The sequence below is a fragment of the Nyctereutes procyonoides genome, unplaced genomic scaffold (genome assembly GCF_905146905.1).
Source record: "Nyctereutes procyonoides isolate TBG_1078 unplaced genomic scaffold, NYPRO_anot_genome, whole genome shotgun sequence".
In the NCBI taxonomy this organism is placed as follows: Eukaryota; Metazoa; Chordata; class Mammalia; order Carnivora; family Canidae; genus Nyctereutes; species Nyctereutes procyonoides.
Genome location: NW_026575151.1, coordinates 4,654,652 through 4,671,526, shown reverse-complemented (window position 1 = coordinate 4,671,526; position 16,875 = coordinate 4,654,652). Strand labels below are relative to the sequence as shown.

The 16,875-nt window shown below is 36.7% G+C and overlaps 1 protein-coding gene across 10 annotated transcripts in view; it reads right to left on the bottom strand.

The window, feature by feature from the left end:
* The window catches only part of WDFY3 (WD repeat and FYVE domain containing 3), a 267,477-nt gene that overhangs the window by 147,377 nt on the left and 103,225 nt on the right, over positions 1 to 16,875 (bottom strand). For all 10 annotated transcript variants that reach the window (XM_055312924.1, XM_055312929.1, XM_055312928.1 and 7 more), the window contains 2 exons: positions 6,968 to 7,077; positions 3,005 to 3,166 (listed from right to left, as the gene is read on the bottom strand). In XM_055312924.1, coding sequence (XP_055168899.1) covers positions 3,005 to 3,166; positions 6,968 to 7,077 — 272 coding nt within the window. The remainder of the gene's footprint in view (positions 1 to 3,004; positions 3,167 to 6,967; positions 7,078 to 16,875) is intronic.

The following is a 16,875-nucleotide window of genomic DNA, read 5'->3' as shown; positions in this document are numbered from 1 at the left end:
CTCCTCAGAAAGGTGTATCGTCAATTACACTTTTCACTGGTTCTCACACTGCCCTTGTGATTAGAGAAATGGATGTCATTTTTCTAATTTGTAATATAAAAACAAATCCAAAAATAAAATATTTTTCTAACTCAAATCTTTGTTCTCAAAAATGAACTGAATTTAATTCCTTAAATTTGTTGATTCTTAAAAATAACTAGTTCTTGATCTTTAAAGGCAAAAATATTCTCAGAAATAATATCATGTAATCCTTTTATTTTATAGAATAAAAAACCAAAGAGTCTGTATCTCATCAATTCCTCTTCTCCCATACAGTAACCATTTCTATTTGCAGGGACTCTGTTATTCATTCCAGCCAAGTGTAGGAGAGAAAACTGGCCATATCAACACAACAACAAAACCCCATAAAACACACACACACAAAAAATACAATGCATGCCTACATGAAGCAGTACCAATGCTAAGGTCCCAGGAAACCATCTGTCACATAACATAAACATAAGGATTTCATCTAACACAAACAATATGTATGCTGAAAACATTCAGTAATTCTGTCTCCACTGGTGTTCTAGACAAAACGATGAAAACAGTGTCCAGCCTGTGATGAGAAACTGAAATGAGGAAGTGAAAAGCTAAAGGAAGACTGGGTTACGAGGTGGGAAGAGCAAGGCTCCTATCCCTGCCACACACCTGCTGTGCATCACAGCCTTGGCTATTAGTTTCTGTAACTTTAAATGGGGAGTTTCAGTCAAATTTTCTTTGAAGTTCTTTTTGGCCTTAATATTCAATGGTTCTAATATGCTAAAATGAATCCCACATTCCATTGGAAACACCCACTGCATTCAGATAGAAAACACTTTTTTTTTAAGTTTTAGAAGAAATCTTTGCTATACGTATTTAGAATTAAATGCATAAAATTCAGCTTCTATTTAATGCCTAATATATTAATTTTTAGAAGGCTTTTATTGAAATAGGGACAGTAGCCTAATAAGCAAAGACTAACCCACTACATTCATTAGCAATGTCTTAAAGAAGCTTTAATTACTCCTTTGTTTATTCCCATTGCTTTTCTCAACCAATCTAATTCAGGACTCAGATAAACCTAAATTATAATCCTATTTCTACCATTTGCTCTCATCATCATTTTGCGGAAAAGAAAAACCTCTGAAGTTATGGGTTGTCTTGCAAATTATAGGAGATAATGGATGCTACCTAACCACTGTAAAAAGTATCCAAAAAAATCCAGTGTTCGAGAAATTTTTGTTGAATTAGTACTTTATTTATAATTGTCTCTTTTTTTAAGATTTTATTTATTATTTTGAGGGAAAGAGAGAGAACACGAGTTGGGGGGAGGGGCAGAGACAGAGGGAAAGGGAGAAACAAATCCCCTGCTGAGCAGGGAGCCCAGCCTGGAGCTCTAACCCAGCACCTTAGGATCATGACCTGAGTTGAAGGCAGATGCTTAGCCAACTGAGCCACCCAGGGACTCCATGTCTTTTCCTTTCTAAAATTGCCTTGGTTTCCCTCTCTCCTGTCCCTTCATGGCTCACACCTCCACAAAGCTCTACAGCAAAAACCCCAATATATGATGTGCGATCGTCACCTGTACCTGGATCCAGCTTATCTACTTCAGATACTGTCCTCTCTGCCACTCCCACTGACGATGGTGGCATTGGTGGTGGCAAGAGCAGCAATCACAGGGACTTTCAGTTCATGTCTACCACACCCTGGGCAGAGAACCATTGTTTTGTGTATTGTTCCACTTAATCCTCACAAAAACCCTTTAGGTAGGTATCATTATCTTTATTTCAGAGGTGAGAAATCTGCATCTTAAAGTTATGTAATTCCAGAGAACTGAATTCAAACAAGTGTGGTTTTTTTTTTTAATTGAGGTAAAAACACATAACACAAAATTTATCATCATAATCATTTTTAAGTATAGAGTACAGTAGTGTTCACTACATGCATGTTGTACAACAGATCTCTAGAACATTTTCATCTTGCAAAACTGAAAACTCTACACCCACTGAACAACAACTCCTTGTTCCCCACCCTCCAGCTCCTGGGAACCATCACTCAACTTGCTAAGAGTCTGACCACTTTGGATTCACAGAAATAAAAGTACGTAGTATATGTCCTCTTGTGTTAAATGTGGCTTTTTTAGTACTGTATTAGTCCCACGGACAGACTGTGTTCCACATGTGTATAGTTTTGAAAATTTTCTCCTAAGAAAGGATATGAAAATGATGGCAATATTTTCAGGCTAACAACAGCCTATTTAAACCTTGGTTAACTGCTAATGCTATTAAAAGAAAACCAGCAACAGCAGTGAAGAAGGACTTTAAGCAAGAAGCAAGAAGCAGAGGAGGTGGTAGCAGCTACTAAAATAAACTGCTTTGTACAAGAAAAATATTTATAGGCTAGGAATTTCCTGTATTTAGAGCAATGAACAGAATCTCTTGATATTAAAAGAAATATTACCCCAAATTTAATATGATTGTCAATAGAAGTTTTTCTTGCTTATTAGTTCATTTTGGGGATGTTATTGCTTTATCAAAGGTAACTTTAATAGTTGAATCTGTTCAAAGAAATAAACTTGTTAATGCCTCATTCCTTTACTCCTCAAAGTAAATGTTCATATTCAAGAAATGCGACAGTTATATGAGATGAAGTCAATAATAAAGAGCATAGAAGGGGTGCCTGGGCTCAGTCAGTTAAGCATCTGCCTTCAGCTCAAATCATGATGCCAGGGTCCTGGGATTCAGCTCTACATCATGCTCCCTGCTCAGCGGAGAGTCTGCTTCTCCTCCCTCTCTGCCGCTCCCCCTGCTTGTCCGCTCTCTCTCTCTCTCTCTCTCTCTCATATAAAATAAATAAAATCTTAAAAAAAAAAAAAGCATGAAATACTACAGAAAATGGAATAAGCAGAAATCTCTTTACGAGAGCACCTGCTTCATTTGAAATAGACTGGTATTGATGGGCAGGCAAATAGCACCCTCCATACCTGCACAAAAACTTTCTGGAGTAGTCCACGACGCTCTGCTAGAGGTAGCTCATTCTGTGCACCTCCAACTGCCTCAGGCACATGTGGAAGGTCAAAAAACAGATATAAACATTTAACCAGGGTGGAAGGCACTGACATCGTTGTCATGCAGTCCACGGTTTTCTGGAAAACAAACCAATTAATAAGTGAATAGGTAGACAGACATATAACTGCAATTTGTACTGCTAGGTAAGTTCACAAATTTTAAGCCAGAAGTTAAATCATTAACTCACAAATTTTAAGACAGAAAATTATATATCAGAATAATTTTATAAATGCCTGAAAAATTTAAGAATGACTTTATGCTGACAAATATTCATTTTCCATTTAGACAAGTTTGCTTTAATCAAATATTGAGATGTGTTTGTTATTTATTAAGTTTGCTATTTATTCATTAAAAGGCAGCATGTTTCAAAGAACATAAGCTTTGGGATTTAGAAAAAAGAAACTTAACCATAAACTTGGGCAAACTAATTTTGTTGGACCTCACTTTCCTCTCCTATGAAACAGATCCATTGACACATAAGTCTTAGAGTTAATATGTAACAAATGTGAGATATATTAAGCACTAAATTACAAATTAGTAGTTGCTTTACTATCATTTTTATTTTATTATACATTCTTGGGGCTGGAAGGACACTTGGAAGGATACAGCCATCACTGACATACACAGAAATCTCTATATTATTTTCAACAATCCACCTTTATTTACGGTAAACCTTTCAGTATTCTTAAGAAGTATACTATAATAATTGCCAAATTTTTTCATGGTGCAGTTTGGAATAAGTTTTACCACACTGGAGATCAAGAGGCTGGCATCATCTGTATTTAGTTTATTAGCATTTTCATCAAGCATTTTTTGAAAGCATAGGGTATGTCTGGCAGTATGCTGGGAACTGGACATGTAATGAAAAAGCACCCCTGTCCTTTAGAAGACTGTAGTCTATTAGCAGAAGTAGGTTCATCAGTCACTATGATTTAATCTCTTAAAGGTAGAAATGATAGTACACACAGGCTAATATAAAGAGGAGTGATCCACACCTCCAGGAACGGAATGGAAAAGTATAGGAACTAAGAGGGGGAAAGATCACCTGGAAGATACATAGGAGGTTGAACTATATGGTACAGTATGTTTCAGGAACCTGAGTCCAAAACTGTTAACTCCTGAAAAGCCACAATAATAATGTCAAATCTTTAATGAGTATAAATCATAGAATAGGCATAAGGCTACGAATTTTAATTATCTCATCTATTCCTCCATCAACCCTACAAGGTAGATTCTATCACTGTATGTTCCTTACTTTACACATGAAGCAGTTGAAGCTCATCACTGACATAAGCTGTCTTAGGTTAGAGAGCTGGTTAAATAGTCCCCAAGTGTATACTATGTATGCATATGGTCTCCCACACTAGTTTGACTTTTTTTTTGCTGGCATTGGAGAACCAGTGAAGTTTTAAAGTGTTACAAACAAAGGAGTAACAGAATCAGATTTCAAAAAAATAACTGGTGATAGTATAGATCTAAATTAGATAAAAAGGGCAAGAGAGTCAGGATAATTAGGGAACTAGTACAGAATACCGTATGAGAGATGGGGCCTGAACTAATGCAGTAGTAGGATGATGGAGAGAAGAGAGAAAGCCTAAAGAACAATCCTTTGGGGGGAAAAAATCACAATCCCTTGCATCATCTGGACCCTTTCTACATCTCCAGTATCATTTCCTCCAAGTATTTTAAAAACCCTTTGCTCTTCCCACTATGATTATTTCCAGTTATCCCATGTCTCCAAACACCTGATGATCAGTCTTTTTTTTTTTTAAGATTTATTTATTTATTCAGAGAGAGAGAGAGAGAGGCAGAAACACAGGCAGAGGGAGAAGCAGGCTCCATGCAGGAAGGCTGACATGGGTCTTGATCCGGGTCTCCAGGATCACACCCCGGGCTGCAGGCGGCGCTAAACCGCTGCACGACTAGGCTGCCCCTATTAATTTTTTTAAAGATTTATTTGAGAGAGAGAGAGAGAGATAGTGAGAGAAAGCCCAAGTGGAGGGGAGAGGGAGAAGCAGGTTCTCTGCTGTGGAGTTGGGTCATGACCCAAAGGCAGATGCTTAACCTACTAAGCTACCCAGGCACTCCCTGACATTAAAGGTCTGACCATGTCTGAAGCTTTAATTCCTTATCTTTCCTCCTACCCTCACCTACGAAATTTGTAAGGCTCACATTTCAATTTTCATAGCACTACGTATACCCCATGACTGCATTTTATAGTATTGTCTTCATCTACTCCATCTCTGTCATCTACATGTTGATTTAGGATGCCTACAAAAAAGTCAACTCAAAATATTTAACACTGAATTTTCTTTTAAAATGTCTCTTTTTCTAGTTAGGTTATTACTAGCTTTCCCTTTACATTAGGCAAAATGGTATGATTTTTCATTCTCATTTTATAACTGATAGACTAAACGTATAACTTGGTATCCAAACTAGTAATCAACATCTTTTGTAATTTTTTCAAAAAGTGATTTGGTTTCTCCTGATTCTTTTCTTACACTTTTAAGGCAATCTGTCTATCTGTACACATGTAAGTTAATCCACATTTACTGACTTTCTACTGTGTTAGGTATTCTGGTAGGATACACTTTCTGTTCACACGTGAAAAAGATAACATCTACAGAAAATATGAATAAAACTTAGAAATATCACAATTAAAAACGATTATTTTTACATGCTATTCTGAACCCAACCAAATTTTTTGTACAGCATGGAGACATATAGCTACAATCAATAGCAAATAGAACTGACATTTTGATAGTTTTCTGGTATGGTCACAGATACATGAAACAGTGGGCCTCTTTAGGACTATCTGAAGGTTACTTAGGATAAATAAATACCTCTATTTGCCCAGGACTCAAGGATTGTCTGTCTGGGTTGTGCGGCTTGCAGGCTAAAATCTGGAAAGTCCCAGGTACATCAAAGCAAATTGGTCTGATTCCTTTTGTGATGTTGAGAAACAAACAAACAAACCTAAACCAGCAAACAAAAAAGGGGATTCTAAAGGAAAAAACTCCAAGTGCTCCTACTTTAGGCTAGTGATTAGTGTCAGGACATGGTTACTAAGGAATATGCATTGTTTCCGCTGTGGCCCATCACTGTAGAACAGACTAGTGTCACAGCTACCTTTGTAAATTCAATTATTAAATGACATGAGTTGTTTGAAAAGCCCACTGTAATAACCATTCTCAAGACTAGTACTAACTTTGCTGGGTAATTCTATTTGGAACTGTAGAAGGCTGCAAAAACCTCTTGAATGTCCACATCACAGACCAATAATCAGGTATCCAAATAGCTCATCACCAAGTAGATGCAATACAGATCATGGCAGATATTTTAAAGGTGATTGGTGGGGCAGGGGGCAATCTCCAGAATAAATTAAGCAGGACAGGAATATATATTATCCTGAAAATGTCAGTATTCCCATATTTTCCATAAAAATTAGAAAATTTAAAAGTATTTTCAATGTCATTTATACCTTATTAGTGAAGTGACCTCAGATGATTCTTCTAAGGCAAGTTCCCTAACATGAGTTACAGAAGTGTTGGTCTGGGTCTGATGGAGCCAGAGCTCCTGGGCTCCTTGTCTACAGTCACAGGAAGTCCACTGCTATGCCTAGGATGGTATTGTGTTCTATACACGTGTTATGAGGTGACATAGATGGAAAACACTGTTTAAGTTAGGCATTTCCTCAGGTTTAAAATTTCTAAAACATAAACCTCCTCATAGAGATGCTGTAAGCAGCATGAAGTAAAGTGTAAGAAAGATTAAAAGAATACAATGGTTATATTAAAATCTTATTTGGATACGGTGATAAATTTCACAAAATTCCAAGAGGATAAAAAAAGTAGTTACCAAACATAAAAACAACTTACCTGACCAGAGGATGCTAACAAATTAATTGTTGTCAGAAGCATCCAACCTCTACTGGCTTCTTCACTCTGATTGATTTCTAGAAATTGGACTATGGCGCGACTTGCAGCTTCTATAAAACCAAAGGAAAGACATAAGGTGGGGGGTATCACATATAAAGAGGTTTTTCCTTAAAACCTGCCGAAAAACGATCATTTAAGCACATCTTTATATCAACACAATTACATGCTCTATGTAAAATATGTTAAAAAGAGCAATATTTTAATGGTATATCTAGGCCCTTACAGTATATCATCAGATCAACACAAAAACACAGAAGTCAACCTATAGATTTTAGGGATAGTTACGTCATGAGCTAGTCAAAAAGAGTCATGAGAAAGGTAAAATTTGAGCTAAACGTACCTGGAAAACAAGGATACGTTTGTCTAGGAAGTGGGAGGGAAGGCAGGGAACAGAGAGATTAAAAGCACAGTATTAAAACAAAAGTGAAAATAGAAGACTGAGCCTAATATGCAAGATCAAGACAAAGAACTGTAATAACACTGGGTTAATATTCTATAAGAGCATTTTGAGAATTAGAGTCTAGTATCAACAGTAGTGATAGAAAATCAAAGCCAATTTAGGAAGGAAGGTAATCTAATGGCTGTATTTGACTCTCTGAGCAAGAGAAAGCAAATGTAGTTTTTTTGAGCAAAGTAGATGATGAAAGGATCATTCTCAGACTATTTAATGGTGATGTGTAAAATAAACTGGAAGGGCAAAGACACCTGGTAGAGGTGACACAAATCATGAGGCTGCCATAGTGATACACGTGAGGAGGGACTTGAGCAGTTGATAGTGGGAATAGTGTCATGCACAGCATGGTACCATTGCAGCAATCTATGAAAGTAAATTTAGTCATTTACGGCTTCAGAGGTAAGGGAAAAAGGACAATTCCCAAACTATGTGATTAATTTCATCGACATAGAGTTCATCAATTTTTATATCAATAAAGGAGATGAATTAAAGTTGTCAGAAAAGAAGCCCATCTGTTCACATATCAAACCAACCTAATAAGTTGCTAATGTACACTTAACACACATGACAAAAATGCAAAATGCAGAATAAATAGAATTTAGGTTGCCTTAGAGGTATTTTTTTTCCTCCATTTAAGAAAATCAAGATAAAAGTGTTTCATCAAATAATTGAATGAATACAAGACTTACATAGGATACTATGCTAGGCATATTTCATCTTTAAAAACTTTGAAAGAATATTTTAATAGTAAAAATAAGCTATCTAAAATTTTGCCTAAGTCTTAATTGTAGAACACTCTTTAAAGTACTTGAGGATTTAGCTCATTTAATCTTTACAAGAACCTTATGAGTTATTTTCTATTCTTAAACCTGTCATAATAATACAAATTGAGAAATGGAGAGAATGAGTAATATGCCTAGAACCACATAACTAGTCAGTGACAAAACTTATATTCAAATCCAAGCTGTCTAGCCTGTAAGAGATAAAGATAGTGATTAAATAAAAAATTACTAGAAAAGAGGGAAGCCAACAGAAGCCTGGCTTATTTCTAATATTTCAACATCTTAAACGGGTTGAAATTATTGTATTCATATTTTCACGGATTTATACCCTCTTGCCCCTCTCTGGAGAAAAAAAAAAAACACCATGGGAACAGACTCCTTGTCTGCCTTGTTCACACTACAGTCCCTAGTATAAAGTACATCTCTGGTACTAAGTGGGTCCTAGATACATATCTGTTAAATGAGTGAATAAATCAACCTAAAGAGATCAAAGAAGGACACTTTGAGCTCAACTTACTACAAACATCAAGAGTGTTTGAGTTTACTGTGGATAACAAAGATTCCTAAAGGTTCTGAGAAGGGGAGTAACAATATAAAGAAAGCAACATTTAAGGCTAGTTAAATTTTGAAGGTCTCTCTAGAGAGGGAAGCAAACAAATAAAAGAATGCCACTGAGAAACATTCTTTAGCAATTGTGGTTTGAGACCATTGGTAAATACGGATATGCAAGTTTTCCTGCAAACCTGTAATGGATCAGGTTTTAACACTACATTACATAAGCTCTCTTTCCTTGATAGGAATTAAATGCTCATGTAAGGAAGAGGACTCCTTTCCAGTGAGTAAAATTCTCAAAGGCTGCAATGCTCTGCTTTCATTTCCTAGGCCTCTGTACAAGTTAGGCAACTTTGGTGTTAAATTGTGCATTTTCAACTTCGTAACTCAACATACTAAAAAACTACTTGCAGTCGTCAAATTGATTATTCCATTGTGAAATCAATGTAACAAAATTCTATTTCATAACAACAACAAAAAAGCTGATTAGTAAATGAACTGGTCAATACCACCTATGCTTCTGACAGAAAATTTTAAAAAGATGCTGAAAAAATAAACAAAATTACCTTCCTGGTACAAAAGCTAGAGAGCTATAGATAAGACACATTTTGAGTGAATTTGAATGCTACCCATGTTTTTTAACATAATGCTATTAATGTTAAAAGAAAATTGGACAAAAAGGTATTTTCTGCTACTCAACAACTGCTATTCAGTAAGTTGTCAATTATGAACAATGAATGCTAATGCTTATTTTGAGAACCAAAACACCAAAAATGCACTCCTGGCTTGCAACAGTTCTATTTATCTGAGCAAGAGTGGGCATTTACACAAATGTGTGCTTTCTCTTGTGTTGGATGACAATGAATATTAAGGTATTCCTCAAGATCAGAACAGATAAATAATAGAGTTTTTAAAACTCTCAATGTTCTAATTGTTATTAAACATTACAACAATGGATTGATGACCTGACTTAATAATACACATGAAAATATACTGAAAAAGATCAAGATAGTGTAATTATTAACAGTATCTAACAACTGTACCAATTTAATAACAACTACTATTCTTTTCTGAGAAGAATGTGGAGAAGATCTCATTGACAAATGATCTTTACATAACAAATGTATTCATAAAAACTATTTTACTCTCACCTACTTTTTTCAGTATGTTGTCATTCAAAACACCTTATTGGGTTCTTCCACCTTTTATTTTAAATAAGTCAAGAAGCTCATAGTAAAAGTATTTAATATTAAGTGCCATCTTAAAAATATTTTTAATTATACTAGAAAATAATTTTAAATTAAACCTCCACAAATTATAGTTTCTTAAAACTTTGAAATAAAGACACTTCTAGTTAAAAAAAAAAACTGCAACAGGAGCTTTCATTTTCACTAATATTTAACAAATACAAATTTAAATGATTTAACTTAAGGTTATAAGAGTTAATGAAAGGAACATATTAATATTAACCCATCTTGAGAGTTGCCAATCATTTGATTCAAGCTTTAGTTTTCACACTGCATTTCAATACATACAGTTAACTGAAAAATACAGAAATGGAGTTAGCAGACCTCATTATTAAATGATAGCTGATTGACAATTTTAAAAGAAATTTACAGACAGAATGTAAGTGAATTCAGTTAGACAATATTGAGATCAGAATGCAAAACTTGTTAGTGCAATACAATTTTTCCTTTGCATTTAAAGCATAGTCATTGTCAAATTTATGCAAGATTATAATGTGAAACCATCAATAATATCATTACATTTTTTCATTAATGAAGAAACCAAGCCCTAAAAACTCCTTCCCATCTCAAAAAAACTTCCACAAGTTAGTCAGAAAAATAGTATTAGAACTCAAAGCTTCCATGCTCTTTTTTCATTTGATAATACACAACCACACCTTGAGAAAATTACCTGAGGGTGTTGTGGCTTTGAAATCCTTGGAGGACAGCGGGGCACACTGTTTTTCTGTTTAAAAAAAGAGGCTGTGTTGTCTACTTGGGGATTCACTATGTTATACTAATCCCACCACAGATGCTATATAAGACACCAATTGTGGTAAGCATCCACCAGCTTCTCCATCACCAGGGTGCTGCCCACTGGGGATCACACCATTGTATTTAACAGCAGCACCTATTATGCAGTAATGCTATTAATAATAAACTGAAGATACTATTTCACATGGGTGGAGATTTTTTGCTTCAATGACATAAACAGACCATATGCCCTTAGAACTAAGCAGACGGCATAGTCACACTTAACAAATACCTACAGGGGGTAGGAAAAAAATCTTAGACTCTATCTTGTACACAATATGACCACAAAATAATAAATTTTTTCAAATTAGTTGAGAGCCACTACATATTTTTAATAAAAGCCACATGGAGGGCAGCCAGGGTGGCTCAGCGGTCTAGCACCACCTTCAGTCCAGGGTGCGATCCTGGAGACCGGGGATCAAGTCCTGCGTGGGGCTTCCTGCATGGAGCCTGTTTCTCCCTCTGCCTGTGTCTCTGCCCCTCTTTCTCTCCCTCTCTCTCTCTCTGTCTCTCTCTCTGTCTCTCATGAATAAATAAATAAAATCTTAAAAAAGAAATGCCACATGGAGGCAACAATCAAGAGAGAATTATGGGGAACAGAAAAAACGGTAACTGTCAGGTTGCCCTAATATATTACACATCAGTCCTTGTACCCATTTTGCAGGTTTCCATTTTTACTACATTCTGATGGATAGATTCAAACAACAGAATTGCAGATAAGCATATCTTCCTACTGAGATATCTACAATCCATATTAGAAACAATCTGATAAAAAGACTTTATATGTGGCTGGTAATTAGGTAGCAAACAAAGTAACAAGTACTTTACACCAAATTCAGAAGAGTCCTGAAAAAATAACTTTGCCATGATGCACAACAAATAGACAACAGAGGGCTCAATTTTTAGAGAAAAATTATGTGCATATAAATTTTAGCAAAATTACTTTCAATGATAATTTCCTGTGAAATAAAAGGTCATGTAAGGTATCAAAAGTAGCCAAACTCATAGAAGCAAAAAGTAGAATGATGCTGAGGCCAAGAGAAGGAAGAGATAGGAGCTGCTGTTCAGTAAATATAAAGCTACAGTTACACAAGATAAAAAAGTCCGAGAGTTCTGCTGTAGGACATTTCACTTTGCGTGAACTGCGCCATACGCTAAGAATTTGTTAGGAGGATAAATCTCGTGTTATGTGTTTTTACTGCAATAAAAATCAATCAGCAATCAGAAAATGAGAATGGGATATACAAGAGGTAAGATGACTCAGGAGCCCCTGGGTGGCTCAGTTGGTTAATCAGTGGACTCTTGTCAGCTCAGTTAATGATCTCAGGGTCCTAGGATCAAGTCCTGAGTCAGGCTCCACGCTCAGAGGAGAATCATCTTGTCCCTCTGCCCCTCCTCCCAACTCATGCTCTTCTCTCAAATAAATAAAATCTTTAAAATTAAATAAATAAATAAAGGACTCAGAATGTCAGAATGAACCTAGGGATCTTGAAAATGTTTTACTAGAAAAACCAAAAGATCAAAAAATCTCTAAGAAAGTAGTTTTTTAAAAGATATTTATTTATTTATTTATTTGAGAGAAAGAGAGAGAGAGAGAGAGAGAGAGAGATCACAGGCAGGGGTGAGGGGAGAGGGAGAGGGAGAAGTAGATTCCCCACTGAGCAGGGAACCCAATCTGGGGCTCGATCCCAGAACCTTGTCATGACCTGAGCTGAAGGCAGACACTTAACAGACTAAGCCACCTGAGCACCCTTCCCTCCAAGTATTTTTGATAACAACATTATCCAAAAGAAATTTCCAATGTTCAAGACTAAAAATAAAATAAAGATTCCCCCAGCCAGAGTTCTTTAAGACTAAGGAGATACTCCAAAATTATGCTCTTCCCTTTTAAACATCAGTAAGTCTGGCTTTTCTATCACTATTCCAATTTTCAAAGCATTTAAAGAAAACAAAACAACCAAACAGAGAAATCCTATACCAAAAATCAGTAACAAAAAAACAAAAATCTGGGAACCCTGGGTGGCGCAGTGGTTTAGCGCCTGCCTTTGGCCCAAGGCACAATCCTGGAGACCCGGGATTGAATCCCACGTCAGGCTCCCGGTGCGTGGAGCCTGCTTCTCCCTCTGCCTGTGTCTCTGCCTCCCTCTCTCTCTCTCTGTGACTATCATAAACAAAAATTAAAAAAAAAAAATCAGTATTGAGCATCTAATCTGTAACAAGTAGTTCTCTAGGTGATAAGGGGTGAACATAGCAGACTATAAAATTAAGTAAATGAGATACTACAAATGACAAAGCTCTAGAAGAACTACTTAAGGTTAAAAAAAAAAAGAACTACTTAAGGTGAGTGAATAAATAAAAATATTCACTGGTATAGGGAGAGAGGATAAAAGTTCTATTTGAGATAGGGTGATCAGGAAAAGTTTTTCTTGTGGAGATAATACCTATAAAAGTTGAATTGAATCTCAATTCATTGGAATCTGAAGTTAATAAATTTCAAAAATTTAAAACTAAAAATTATATGGAATTACATGATGTAAAAAATATATCTTAAAAATATCTGAAAAACAAGAAGTCACCAGTGCATGAGAGGCACAGGGGACTCTATGTGCTAAGTTTACAATTTCCAGTGAATCTAGAATTATTTCAACATAAAAAGTTAAAAAAAAAAAAAACTCCTTGTGTAACTATTACCATATTAACAATAAGTCATCTTGTACTCCATTTAAGATACTTTTCAATATGTCCAAAAACCTATCCTATGTATGTGAAATCATAAAAGGATTTAGGAAATCGAATCTCTAGTGCAGAAAAGCATTTTTCTACAAACATGCAGATTAGGTATTTAAAAAGACAGAAACAGGAAAGCAAATACAAATACAGTTTGGGGAATATTTTATTCTAATCTAGAGATATCACTAAAGAAAGAAAATGCAATGACAGGAGTCAGTATAGAACAAAGAAATTTCCCTTCATGTTACCTGTTTAAAATAGCTAAAAAGGCATTAAACATACAACTCTTATAGTTAAGAGCAATTTTTTAGTTCTACAGGAATAACTGAAATCAGGAAAACAAAAGGATGTGGGTGGTGAAGGGAGAAGGCAAGGGTGGGAGTTTACCTTAAACTATCTTACTACCTTTCAGTGGACTTGCTTTAAGGACTGCAAGAATAATTAAATCATCCCACTTTAAAATCCATACATCAATTAATATAATGTACTACTTCCGAATTAGAGATTTAGTCCCTCATTCTAAAAATATTTTAATGGTTGTTGTTCTAAAGACTCCATCACGGGCTCCAGTTAAAGATGGAAGGTTGTGCACGTGCACTAGCATGTCCACAGCTATGGAATGAAGCATGCCCCTCTTCTTGAAGCATGGTGATGCACTAACTCTTAATGTGATGGTACCACAGATGGAGCCTCTTGAGAGATAATAAGGGTTCAGATGCAATCATGATAGTGGTATCCTCATGATGAGATTAATGCCCTTATAAGAAAGACACCAGGGATGCCTGGGTGGCTCAGCGGTTGAGCGTCTGCCTTTGGCTCACAGCGTCATCCTGGAGTCCCGGGATCAAGTCCCACATCGGACTCCCTGCGTGGAACCTGCTTTTCCCTCTGCCTGTGTCTCTGCCTCTCTCTGTGTGTCTCTCATGAATAAATAAATAAAATCTTTTAAAAAAAAGAAAGACACCAGAGCTCTCTCTCCTCCAGCTGAAGCCACATTAAGAAGGTGCCATTTGCAAGTCAGGAAGAGAGATCTCACCAGAAACCAAGCATGCTGGCACTCTGATCTTAGACTTTCAGGCTCCAGAACTGTGAAGGAAAATTTCTGTTATTTAAGTCACTGGCCTATGGTATTTTGTTATGGCAGCTTGAGCAGATTAATACACCCACTAAAATGGTTATAAAAGGATTTTTCAAAAAGCCTAAACCCATAAGGACAAAGAGAATAGGAAAGATGAAAGCAACGTTTTGGATACTAAAATAGGAGAGAGGTTAGTGGTAACTGATTTAGCAAACTCTAGAATCTTAAAGCAAGCACAGGAAAAATGAAAAAGCAACTAAACTACCACAGAACCCCCAAGAGGCTCAGGAACTGGTGGCACCAGGTACCTTGGAAGCACAGGTAAATGTGGGAGTATATGCAGAAGCTCTAGAGCTCTAGAGCTCTTAAGTATGCTTAAGAGCAGCAAGACACCCCCCCCCCTTCCCACTATGTGGGCACCAGACCGAAGGTCTCCTCACTAGACAGAGACTGTGCTGGAGCTGGGGTGGGAGTGAGGCCATCACACCAGGCACAACTGCAGACCTGTGGAGGTCAAACAGAAGCTTACACACTGAATGCAGAGGGTCCTCAGACGTTTCCCTACTTGGCTTCCAAAATGCTGAGAGGCAGACATATATCTTCCAAGGAGAAACTGGACATTCACTGGGGACTCTGTCTAGCTCAAGGGAGACAGTCAACAGAACAGCCTAGCAAGATCTCACTGGGTGATGCCCACAGTTTCAAGCCCCACCCACAACTGCAGAGCTACCCAGCAGCTTTCTATGGCTCCATTCTTACACAGGAGCAGATGGCCAAGCAAGTTCTCTAACCTCAAAGGCAGACAAAAGCAAATTAACAAAAAAGGCAACCTGAAAGAAACAGAGCTAAAAAGAGAATCTATGAAAGAATAGACACCAATAAAAAAAAAAAAAAGAAACTCTTAGGAATTAAAATTATGTCACAAATGAAAAAAATAACCTCCACAGAAGGGACAGATGATAAAACGGATAGAGCCAAAAACCAAAAATAAAAATAAGAGAAAATAAGAAAATGGGAGGGACAATCTCAGGAGTACATCTGACTAGAGAAAGAAAACTGAGTGGAGGGTATTATTATACAAATAATTCACAAAATTTTCCCAAAATTAAAGGATGTGACTCCCCAGACTTCAAGTTCTAATAAATACTCAGGGTAATGTATAAGAATATATGTTCTATGGGCACCTGGATGGCTCAGTGCGTAAGCGTCTGCCTTCAGCCCAGGGTGTGATGCTGGAGACCTGGGATCGAGTCCCGCATTGGGCTCCCTGCATGGAGCCTGCTTCTCCCTCTGCCTCTGCCTATGTCTCTGCCTCTTTCTCTGTGTGTCTCTAAATAAATAAATAAAATCTTTAAAAAAAAAAAAAAAGAATATATGTTCTAAGGCATGTGATCAAGAACTTTTAGAACAGCCCCCCACCAAAAAAAAAGAAACAAAAAGCAGGTCACAGAAAGAAACAAGAATCTAGGTAGCTTCAGATTTCTTAATAGCAGTGTAGGAGTTTAGAATATGAAGGAGAAATTATTTTAAAATTCTCTCATAAAATGATACCCACCCTAGAAACTGATATCCACTAAAAGTGGGATAAATGTAATGCAAGCTGCAAGATTTTCCAAAATGATCAGAGAGCTCACCACAGGCTTACTGGAAAAGGACTGAGAGCTAAGACAGCCCCTTTACTGACCATGTCCCCAAGGAAGTTGTTAGACCTAAACTCAACTTCCCATGACACTGGTAGCTTCCGCTCTCTGGTAGGAGGGCCTGTAACTTGCACTGGGCCCCAAAGTCTCCTGGAGTGAAACAGCTAGTATCTGTAAATGGCTCCTACAAACATCCAACAGATATTCAAATCCAGTACTCAAGTAGCCTACATCATAAGAGGTGTGTTTATTTCTTCACTGATAAGATCGAATTTGTGCTTATACTTTAGGAATGGAGGGGCATTAAAGATTTTTCCAAGCACACTTTTCTGTGAGATAATGAAGGTGGTGCACCTGTGCCTTCTTTTCTCTTGCTGAGCCCCTGGTTTTAGGTTTCCCCCCTCGCAGTAAAGCCATGATAGATGATGTGTTGTCCTAAGCCCTTTTACCTGATGGGCTGTGAGCCTAAAGACATCACTTCCCTTGGTAAAAAGAAAGGAACCCATCTTATACAGTAACAGTCAAAAAATTTTTCACTAGTGGGATTTCTAAAAAACAAAACAAAACACACAC